Source organism: Eptatretus burgeri, chromosome 11 (genome assembly GCF_056783735.1).
Source record: "Eptatretus burgeri isolate ZD-2024b chromosome 11, Ebu_testis_v1, whole genome shotgun sequence".
Taxonomy (NCBI): domain Eukaryota; kingdom Metazoa; phylum Chordata; class Myxini; order Myxiniformes; family Myxinidae; genus Eptatretus; species Eptatretus burgeri.
Window position 1 is genome coordinate 39,230,786 of NC_140971.1, and position 12,222 is coordinate 39,243,007.

At 43.9% G+C, this 12,222-nt stretch overlaps 1 protein-coding gene across 1 annotated transcript in view; it reads right to left on the reverse strand.

Moving 5' to 3' along the window:
* VCP (valosin containing protein) overlaps nucleotides 1–12,222 on the reverse strand; it is a 68,159-nt gene that overhangs the window by 17,270 nt on the left and 38,667 nt on the right. The window contains exon 13 of the mRNA XM_085846099.1: nucleotides 3,105–3,317. Coding sequence (XP_085702225.1) covers nucleotides 3,105–3,317 — 213 coding nt within the window. The remainder of the gene's footprint in view (nucleotides 1–3,104; nucleotides 3,318–12,222) is intronic.

The window sequence follows — 12,222 nt, forward strand, 5'->3', positions numbered from 1 at the left end:
GACCAATCGGTCTTCTCCAAATCATCAGCAAGGTTATGGAATCCATCATCGCTTAATTTCCGATCATCAAATTGGATTCAGACCAGGTCACTCAACCCTGGATATGCTGCTTCTGCTCTCCCAACAATGGGTGGAGATCCTCAATTCCAGACAAGAAATCAGAGCCATCTCCCCAGACATATTGTGTGCCTTCGATATGGTCTGGCACCCTGCCCTGCTCGCCAAACTCTCTTCATATGGTTACCAAGGACATTTCCACTCAAGACTCACTGATTTCCTCTCCAGTCGCAGCCAACGTGTGACCCTGAATGGTGTTTTCTCATCCCCTCTTCCTGTCCAGGACGGAGTTCCACAAGACAGCATTCTGGGCCCTGTTCTTTTTATGGTTTTCATCCATGACCTCTCTGACTCTATGGAAAAAAATCCTCATTATCTCTTTGCTGATGACTCCACCCTCTGCCGTACCAACTGTCATCCCTCAGATCGGCAAGCAGCAGCCTTTTCACTCTTTGCAGATCAGGATAAAATGACAAGCTGGTTCAACATGTGAGGCATGTCTTTCAACGCTGACAAATCTCACACTCTCACTATGTCTCTCCAAAAGGACCATCTGGAAACAATCCCTGCCCACTCCCCCCCCCCACCACCCGACAATCTACTTTCTCAACAATCCTCTTGAAGAAGTCCTTTCATTCAAGCTTCTGGGTCTCACAATCTGCCATAATCTTTCCTGGGAAAGCCACATTTCCAAGCTGGCCTCCAAAGCCAGTCATCGATTGGGCATTTGCCATCAAGCAAAGTCCTTCCTTGACACACCTGAGCCACTGACCACATGCAAAGCTTTTGTCCGCAACCTGATGGAGTGCTCCTCTCCTCTCCCATCTGAGCTGGTGCTCCTGCCTCCCACCTTTATCGGCTTCACACTGTGAAAAATCAAGGCATTTAGGATCATTAGTATCACCCGTGATGAGGCTGAGTCTTTGGGTCTCTCACTCTCTCACGGCAAGCAGGTCGGTGGTCTTTCTGTCTTCTAGCATATCCTCTGCAGCCTCACCCCCCCCCACTTGCTCTGTCAGAGATATGTCCCCCCCCCCCATATTTCCACAGTGCGCTCAAGGTCCGCCAGCAACCCCCTTCTGGTAAAACTACCAAAATTAAGAATCACTGCTCACCTTCACTCTTTCATTCCACTTTTTCCCTGCCTTTGGAAGAAACTCCCACTCTTTCTTCAATTCCACTCTTCCCTCCAGGTCTTCAAAAACAGCTGTTCACTACCATCTCTGATCTTCCCCCATTCAAAACCATGATCTTTTGTTCCCCCACCAATCCACCCCAAATCCACCTTCTTCAAAGTCCCTGAAGAGTCCATCTTGTTTACCCTGTGTACCCCATCCCTCTCCCTTCCACAGATCTCCTCATGTCTCTATTCTTCACCATTTATTCTTGTCTCCTGCTCCCCTTGTTGTGTGTTTCTGTGTGTGAGCTCTCATACCAGCCTCGACAGTGTATACAAAAGGAAAAGAAAAAAAAGTGTTCCTTGTTTTTTTTTTTCGTCTGTGGAACCTACCTTCACATTCTCTTCAATAGCATTCTTCTCTTCAGGGCTTCAAAACAGCTGTTCACCACCATCTCAGATCATCCCCATCCAAAACCATGATCTCTTCTACCCCCGTTAACCCTCCCAAAGCACACCTCTTTCTAACTTTCCAGTTTTTCCTTCCAAAAAATCTGCAGCTTCATCAATCTTGTCCACCCCGTGTCCTCCCTTGCCCTATTCTTCCCTACATCCCTTATTTCTCAGTCTCCCTCTATTTTGTCCCTCATCCTCACTGTTGGTGTGTTTTCCCCTGCCCCTCTCTTTCTCCAAATCTGTTACACGTTCCAGCTACTCCATGAGCTTCGGCATTGCATACAAAGAATGGCAAATACAGTCAAGCATAAGACATTTGGCATGGCTTAAAAAAAAAAAATTAATGCAGTTTGAAAACTGTCAAAATAGAACATATTTAACATGGAATAACATCGTTTGTTACACCATTTATGCTCATCTTCTTGCTGGTATATGTATGCACAGTATATATGTATGTATGCATGTATGTATATTTTCAACGAAGTCTAAAGTTTGTGGAGAAACTGTTAATATTGGTAATACCTGTTCAAACAAAGAAAATGGTACCCATGTCTGAAGGAAGCGGTGCTTTTAAAATAAAATAAATAAATAAAGGTCTGTTTATGTGCATGGGTATGTGGGCACACATGGCGAAACTGCAAACGCCAACTTGCGAGTGGTTTATCCCCAGATGGAGGGTTAGAAAGGTTCGTCATCTTCATATTTGATGGATGGAAGGGAATATCAACACCACTTCAAACTACTCTGTTTCTGAATTCCTGCCCTGCTGACAAAACCATTTACTGGATACACTGGCTGAGATAAATATGCATCAGCAGCCAAAATGAATGTAAATCAAGTGCAATGGTATTCTGTGCGCACAACATTCTTATGCAATTTTTGTTGTTTTTTTGTTGTTGTTGCAGGATTCAACATTACAACAGCAAAACAAGACATTTTCCTTTTCAAGATATTCTTGTATGGTAAGCAGGTCTGCCATCATCACAGAAACATTTTAGTTTTTGGTACTCCTGGCTGGTGGTGCTTACTGTGAGCTCAAGAGCCACTGCTGATGGCCGTGCAATTGATTTAGTAAATTGCTTCAAGTATAACAGGAGTTATCCTAAGATCTTCTTGCAGAAGTATAGAGAGCAAGAGGGAGTTGCAGAATCTCCACTCAAACAACCAGACTGGCTTGCTTCTAAAAACATGATGTCTATGTAATCCACTCGTCAAGTGGGGTAACCTGTCTTGTGGGATGACTTGCCCAAAAGGTGCAGCATGATTAAGAAAGAAGTGTGTGTGTGTGTGTGTGTGTGTGTGTGTGTGTGTGTGTGTGTGTGTGTGTGTGTGTGTGTGTGTGTGTGTGTGTGTGTGTGTGTGTGTGTGTGTGTGTGTGTGTGTGTGTGTGTGTGTGTGTGTGTGTGTGTGTGTGGTGGGGGGAGGGAGGGGGGTTCACAATGGCGGAAGAGGAAGAAATATAATGTGATCATACCTTATCAAACACGTCACGAACATTCGCCTCAGACTCCCCGAACCACATGGTGAGAAGTTCTGGGCCTTTGATCGAGATGAAGTTGGCCTGGCACTCGTTGGCGATGGCCTTTGCAAGCAACGTTTTACCACAGCCAGGTGGCCCGTAAAACAGAACTCCTTTTGATGGTGTCATTCCAAACTTCAGGAACTTCTCAGGATGTTCCACAGGGTACTGCCACATAGGAGTAAGTTCAACAAATACCATCACATACTTAACCTAGCTCATACAGCATTACCCTTAGAGAAACAAGGAAGGGGCTGCAAAATGAACAAGAAAAAGAGCAATCAGATATTGTAGACCCTCGCCAGGACAGGACTTCTTTTGTGTGGTGTAGTGTACTGGTGTGTTACGTAATAATTAAGAGACATACATAGAACTGCCACTTTATAACTGCTGGCAGTGATGACCGGGTACCAAGACGTCCCGCTTTGATGCAACTCCTCTTTGATTGAACACCTGACCCTAACCCATGACGTATTTATTCATTATTATTATTCATGATTCAATTGAATTTAGAATGGGATTAAAATAAATTCAATTTAAATTAAATGGAAGACCAAATAGGTACAGTCCTGCATTGCAGTAACTAGAAGGAACCCAAAGAAGCAAAAAGAAAAGACAAGCCGGTAGGCGACATGGGTGGTCGCTATATAATTGCATACTAGTCATACAGTTTTTGACGGATCAGGCTGAAAAATTTTGACAAAGGAGGTTGATTATAGTGCACATAAAAGCGCGGAAGCCGATTTTTGATTTTCGAAAAAAAATATATATAAATATTGTTCATATTTTTTCAAAAATTTCAAAGTCCCGTTGCTAAGCAACGGTGGTGTCCATAGCAACGGTACTCAAAATCATACAACTAGATCCTGGTATGAACCTACCTGTCAAGTTTCATCAAAATCGGTTGACTCCTCTGGCCTCCAGAGCTGTCCATTACATACAGACAGAAAACCTGAGAATAACTGTAGTCTAACGACCACCCAATGAAGTCATCAGGAGGAACCTGGATAGGATCCGCATTTCAGCTGCAACTCCTCTACCCTCAAACCTATCCAGGCACAGCCAAGTGAGCCTTATTTAACCACCCCCCCCCCAAAAAGAACAACAAGAACCCATATCAAAAAAATGAAATAATTCTGGCTGCCAGGCCATACATCTGATCAAGTTGAAATTTAAAACACGAATTCCCCATCATTACGAGATCATAAATTTGAAGTTTAATGTCAATTGATAAAGTGGTTCCAGAGAAAACATTTAATATTTTTCTTCAATCCAATATGGCTGCCAAACCATGTGACCTATCAATTAATTCTGAAACAAACTTGTACACCCATGGCTTGGGAAAAATGTGTGGTTTCCCCTCAATTTGTCTCGCCGTTCTGGAGAAGATTTTTTTTATAGGTTTTAGGTTAAATCCAATATGGTTGCCAAACAATGTGACCTATGACATCATATGCGTGAACCTTTTGTTCCTCATGGATAGGCGGGTATACGTGTAAAGTTTTGCCTCGATCTGTTCAGCCACTTCAGAGAAGAGGATTTTTGAAGGTTTTTTTTTTGTTTTATTTTAACAATATGGCTGCCGAATCACGTGACCGGTGACATCATCCAAAAATTTTTTCTGTGGACCATTTTATCCCTAGATGACCCTCAATTTTTCATAATGATCAAATGTAGAACCCATATCAAATGCACGTATGCAATTATGACATCATAATGAAGGTACCTTTGACGTCATTTTAAAAAAATATATCACTTTTTCCCCATGAGGAGTACTTGCTATGTGCCAAGTTTCAATTTTTTCCTTGGTGCAGTTTCTGAGATAGAGGTCGAAAATTTTTCCGTTTTTCCAACATGGCTGCCACACCGTGTGATCTATGACTCATAATGATCATTAATTACGTAATTTTCACGTCAGAATTTTAATGAAAACATTCAACATGAGTAGTCACACCTATGGTGGAAATTTCGTCTCAATCCCGAAAACGGTTGCCTTGAAAAACAAAAAGAAAAACAGAAAAGTTCTGTGCGGACAAACAAACAGACAGAAAACAAGCAAATGGACCCAACCGCAATCCCTTCTCCTTCAATGAGGGTAATAAAGGTTAAAGCACATGTTGCAAACAAATGCCAGGACAGTCACATATGCAGCAGTTTCACGAGGACAAGGCAGGAGCAAGGTATACCTTCCAAGCTCGTTTTGAAAAGGTACGAGTGGATAAATGTTGGTCAGCAAATCAAACATGGCAAAGGTCCATGAGTATACCAAAATAAAAGTACAAGCAATTCCAACCTTCAAGTGGCAAAGGTGCAGTGCACAGAGCAAGTATATTCCAGTGAGGGGTAAATATAGTTGTAGAAAGGTGTCAGGGTGGTTGATTTGAAGGATAAGCAGAAGAAATTCGTAAAGTACAAAATAGCGGGACTGGAGTCAGACTCGTACATCAGTATAAGAGTAAACAGAGGCTAGTTAAGAATATAACTAGGCCAGCCAAAGGAGAATGAGAAGGATAAGGCCAAGAGGATTAAACATAACAACAAGGCATTATTTTAGTACATAAGGAGTGAAGAACCAATTAAGACAAGTGTGGGCCCATAGACGAATAGCACAGCGAGATAGGTTAATGATGAAAGTGAGATGTCAGGCTTACTAATTGGTTTTGATGCTTCAACATTCACACAAGAACAATCAGGGGATTTACCATCAGCTGAAAGAATCCATCAACAGGGTAAGGAAGGGTTTTCAAGAGTTCAAGGTAAGAGTGGAGGAAGTTAAGAAGCAACTAGGAAAGCTAAGACAAGATAAAGCTCTGGGGCCAGATGGTGTCAAATTATATTGTGAATGCAATCTGATTGTGCTGCTTGACAACTTTGTATAGATCACAAGTTTAAGAGATGCCGTTATGTTTTCCAGGAATTTCAATGCCAGTCGGGCAAAATCCTTCTAAATCTCAATCACGACCCATTTTGGTGGTATTACATATCACCCGTAGCAAATCCAAAACTTGATACAGCAACTTCCCATGTTAACTAATTATTTTCAGTCTCTGAAGAAATACAAGGAATTTGGGTGTTAAAATGGGGTTTTCCATAAAAGGTGTCCAGGCAATACAGACTTTAAAACAAGAGGGGGAGCACTCGGTAGAGTGCAAAACCTCCGCCGCCAATACTGGTGGGTCACTAAAGTGAACCTGATATCCTATTCATTGGAGGTCAAAACGGATCAGACTCCACTGAACCACGATTGAATAAACTAAAGTCGATCGACGCGCATGTAGAAATGCGAAAAAAATAAAATCGAATTTTTTTTGAAAGAAAAAGTTGCAAATGTTTTTTTTTTTTTCTCTAACAAATTTTTTTTGGGGGTTGGAAATCACTTAAAACATGTAGAAATGCAAAAAAAAAGTCAAATATTTTTCAAATAAAATCGAAATTTTTTTGAAAAAAAGTTGCAAAATTTTTTTTTTTTTTTCCTCGAACAAATTTTTTTTTTTTGGTTGGAAATCACTTAAAACATGTAGAAATGCAAAAACAAAAATTCAAATATTTTTTCAAAATGGCCGCCATAGCGGCCATATTGGACTTTGGACCAAGTCCAAAATCTAATGGCATGATCCTTGGACCATACCTAACCCCCCCATCAAGTTTCGTCGAAATCCGTCCAGGAGTTTTTCCGTAATACTGTTCACAAACAAACAAACAAACCCTCCAAAGTTGCCGCCCCCTCTCATCCACCAAGCTGCCTCCCTCCACTGCCCTCCACCTCCATCTCTTCACTCCACCTCCTCAAATCTTCAACTGCCTTCTTCCTTGTCTCTTGTCCCCCTCCCCTCACCCCCAGCACCACAGAGCCTTTTCTCCTCTTCATTCGGCCCCCTCCCCTCGCTATTCTGCAATACCCCACACTCTTTCAACAACCCTCCTTACCTCCTCCCCTCATCCCTTGTCCTACCCCCCCCCCTCTCCCTCCACCTCCTGCACCCAAAGCCTCCTCCCCAACCTCTTCATTAAAAGTGTGGACCTCAAATATCCGGGGCCTTCGCTCAAACCTTTCAGATCTTTCCATACAGGTTGCCACTGACAAACCAGACATTATCTGCCAAACAGAAACTTTCCTCTCCCAAGATATGTCTGACTCCCAAGTATCGCTCCCCGGTTACTCCCTCTTACGGTATGACAGACCTGAGCCTCGTCCTGGTGGAGGTGTTGCTCTCTTCATCAAAGACTATTCCTCACTCTCCATGCACTGCTCTCACTCCCCCACACCCCCAGGAATACCTCTGGCTTTGGCTTCCCTCCACTCCCACCTCATGTTTATATGTGTACTGTACCGTCCACCATACAGTGATGACTCCATCTACACCTCACTATCCGAAAACATGGACCAACTTCTATCTTCTCATCCAAACTCTCTCTTCCTCTTATGTGGTGACTTCAATTGTCATCACGCCAGTTGGCTAGGTGTGGGTACCTCTCTCACCTGCCATGGCACCTCAGCAAAAGCTTTCTGCGACTCATTAGGACTGACTCAATCGGTCAACTTCCCGACTCAGATCTCAACCAATGGTACTCCATCTCTTCTGGATCTGATTTTGACAAATTTCCCTAACAATATCTGCTACTCTTCCTTCGCTCCAATCGGTTCTTCCTGACCACGTCCTTATCAAAGTGGACATCTCTCTGGCTGTTATCAGAGAACCACCTCACCGCCGTTGAGTCTGGCATTTCACTCAAGCCGACTGGCAGGGTCTCCAAGCAGCCATCAAACTTACAGACTGGTCTCCTATCACTACTTTCTCAAACATCAACTCATCCTGGGAATTCTTTCAAAGAAACTTTCTCTCCCTCATGCACAGATTTATCCCCTCTCGTGTTCAGTTGTCCTACCCTTCCTCCCGCCCTTGGTTTACTGAAGCTTGTGGCGAGGCAGTTGTCCTGAAACAACTTGCCTTTGCTTCATGGAAAGCAAACCCAACTGAGGGCAATCTCAATTCCTTCCACAAAGCTCGGAACAAGTGTGTATCTTCCCTCAGGAGAGCCAGAAAACAACATCTTTCTCATCTCAAGTCTGAACTCTCAAACCTCTCTCCCTCCTCAAAATCCTGGTGGCGTTTAATCAAATCTGTTTCTGGTGTATGATCCCCCTCCATCCCCTCCCTTACCTCAAATGGCCGCACTGCTGATACCACATGTGAAAAAGCTGAATGTCTAAACTCGGTGTTTGCAGCTAAATATTGTGTCCTAAACCCATCACTTTCTCTACCCACTTTACCCAGTCGCACCCAACTGTCCCTGGACTCTGTATCCTTTTCTCCTGACAAGGTGGAGAGCTTGCTTTCAAACCTCGAGTCAGATTCTGCAACCGGTCCAGACGGCATCAGCCCACGTGTCCTCAAAGCCTGCTCTTCTGCTCTTGCTCACCCTCTCTCTGTTCTATTCACCCTCTCATTTGCCCAAGGTCATCTGCCATCTGCGTGGAAATCTGCTAACATCACTGCCCTGCATAAAAAAGGTGCAAAAACAGATCCCTGTAACTACAGACCAATCAGCCTTCTCCCAATCATCAGCAAGGTTATGGAATCCATCATCGCTTCAGACATGAAATCCTTCCTCTTCTCCAATGGCTTGATTTCCAATCATCAATTTGGTTTCAGACCAGGTCACTCTACCCTGGATATGCCGCTTCTGCTCTCCCATCAATGGATGGAGGTCCTCAATGCCAGACAGGAAATCCGAGCCGTATCCCTGGACATATCACATGCTTTTGACACAGTCTGGCACCCTGCACTACTCACCAAACTCTCTTCCCATGGTATTCAAGGCCATCTCCACTCATGGCTCGCAGTCTTCCTCTCCTGTCGCAGTCAACGTGTGGCCCTAAATGGAGTTCTTTCATCCCCTCTTCCTGTGCAGGCTGGAGTTCCTCAAGGTAGCGTTCTGGGCCCTGTTCTTTTTCTGGTTTTCATCAATGATCTCTCCGACTCTGGAAAATCCTCTATTTCTCTTTGCCGACGACTCCACCCTCTGCCATACCATCTGTCATCCCTCAGACAGGCAAGCAGCAGCTTCTTCTTCGCTCACTGCAAATCTGGATAAAATCACAAACTGGTCCAACACGTGGAACATGTCTTTCAATCCAGACAAATCTCACACTCTCACTATCTCTTCGAAAGGACCATTTAGAACCCCCCTCCCACCCCATCCACTTTCTCAACAATCCTCTGGAAGAAGTCTTTTTCTTTCAAGCTTCTGGGTCTCACTATCTGCCATGACCTTTCCTGGGAAAGTCACATTTCCAACCTCGCCTCAAAAGCCAGTCGCCGACTGGGAATCCTCTGTTGTGCAAAGTCCTTCCTCGGCCCTCTTGAGCTCCTGACCACTTACAAAGCTTTTGTCCGTAGCCTGATGGAGTACTGCTTTCCCCTCTGGGCTGGTGCTCCTGCCTCGCACCTTTCTCGGCTTCACGCTGTCGAAACCAGGGCATTTAAGATCATCGGCATCTCCCGCAATGAAGCTGAGTCTTTGGGCCTCTCACTCAATCACCGCAGGTTGGTCGGTGGTCTTTCTGTCTTCTACCGACTCCTCTCCAGCCTTGCCTCCCTGCTCTCTCTGCGATTTGTCCCCACCACATTTCCACAGGGCGCTCAAGGTCCGCCAACAACCCCCTTCTGGTAAAACTACCAAAATCACGAATCACTGCTCATCTTCACTCTTTCATTCCTCTTTTTTCCCGCCTTTGGAATAAACTTCCTCACTCTATTCTTTCCCTTCCCTCCAGGCTTTCAAAACAGCTGTTCACCACCACCTCTTATCTTCCCCCATCCAAATCCTCGATCTTTTCTACCCCTGATAATCCACCCAAGCCCACTTCCTTCAATTACCCTGCTTTCCTTCCTGAAAGTCCCTGTAATGTCCATATTCCCTTCGCCATGTTCCCCGTCCCATCCCCATCCCTCTCCCTTCCACAGTTCACCTAATGTGTCTGTTCCCCACTGTTTGGTCCCTTCCACTCTCGCCCCTCTTGTCTCATGCCCCCTTGCTGTGAGTTGTGTGTTAGCTCTCATACGAGCCACGACAAGGTATACAAAAAAAAAAAAAAAAAAAAAAAGACAGGGGTGAAAACAGTAACCTCCATCCATCTTCGATGGCGGAGGTTAATAATACACCCGAGCGGGTTTTACGGTCAGCTCGGATACAAAACTTGATGCAACGGAGTGTTAATCAACCTTCGCGACTACAGAAAATGAAAGCAGAATTCAAATTGAATTTAAAATAAACACGTGAGGCCGTTCGAAGCAAAAATCTCCATATTCTAGGAATCATTCCCAACATTATGCAATTTTCAAACCCACGTTTATGGCCGTGAAATAAATACTCTAAGTGTGTGCATTTAATGGCTGTATCCAGAACAGAGCTGGACCCCAACTAAAAGGACCCTCGGGCCACCGAGAAGCTCAATCACTCGCTGCCTGCACGTCCGCGCGGCGTCACATGACCAGCTAGCTCGCCGTCCAATGAAATGCCCGAACAAAATCTTAAAACGTCCGTTTTTCACCGGAATTATTTCAGATACTTGCAGAGCACATCCCCAAACCACTTAAAATATAAACATTAATCTCACAGACACTTCGAATCAGCAGTCCCTCAGGAGGACAGGTTACAAGGTGAAGCAGTGAATGGAAAGCACGTGATGTCCCTTCCAGAGTCTCATGGTTATTTGAATTGATATATTTTCCTCATGAAAAGTGTGTTTCTGAGCGGATTTGCACGAAAATTATCTTCGTTAAACGTGTAGCTCCACCAGAAGGTCCCAAAAGTGAAAACAGAAATCAACTAGAACTTAAGACAGCCTCGTTATATGGCATGAAAACGAATGGAAGCCCATGGAAGCTCCCCCTCGCTGCAATGCATTCCACACAGACCGAGGATATAAACATTCAATTTTCACAAAAGTTGATGCAACCGAGTGTTAATCAACCTTAGTGACAATGAAAAGTGAAAACAGAATTTAAATTGAACTTAAAAAAACCGCGCTAAGCCGTGTTGAGGTCAACGGACCTCATGTTACCCAATAAACAGGGCCAGATGACAGAAGTAATGAAAAACTAGTTGGTCGCATTAAAACTCATTAATAATCCTATGAAACCCATCATGCATTATAGCCGTCCGATGCTTCCTTATAGGAAATTCGACCAATCGGTCATTTTGCACTTGATGACCTTGTAACCTTGACCCCAAGGCGAAAATGCGAAAAAGGGCTCAAATGATCTATACTCGAAAGAGAGCAACTCGTATTACCATTGTGTCAAGTTAGAACTCAATTGGCTGAGACGTCTATGAGATAGAAAAATAAAAATTGTTGACGGACGGACGGACAGACGGATCTGAGGACATCGAATGGTTATATTAGGTCAGCTCGCTGACCTAAGAACAAAACAATTTAAATGGTCTGGTGGGTGACCGTCAGTCTATTTCACTGGTTTTGCCCCGAATGCATTCGAATTGCGATTACTTGAGATGCACTTGGATTGGTCTCAATGCTTGTATAGGTAGATCGACTTTGATAGATTTATGTAGTTCATTTTTTTATTTCTGCAAGCTGGAATGCTAATTACCCTTGAAGATGGATGGGCTGCTAAAGAAACAAGTCCAGTAAATTTTGAAATAAAGTTCTGAAGTTTCATGAACCTCGGAAATAAAGGCAGCTGCTCAATGACAACTCATATTTCATGCCGTATAATGGGTAAGACTAATGAAAATAACTGGTAAGAATATAGCAGCTACTGTCATTCCAATACCACTCAAATCACATTTTTGGCGACAAATTTAGCAAGTTTCATAAAGCACAGAGGTGCAGCAAATGAGCTTTGATCACTCCAAACTTCTCATGACATATCATGTACTGTAGGGTTCCTTCAGCAGGAGTATCGAATACAGGCTTTCGTACAATCTGACAAAAATGTGCCTTCCATGAGGCGAAGGCAAGTTGTTTCAGAACAACTGCCTCACTGCAAGCTTCAGTGTACCATGGGTAGGAGGAAGGGTAGGACAGACAGACAGACAGACAGACAGA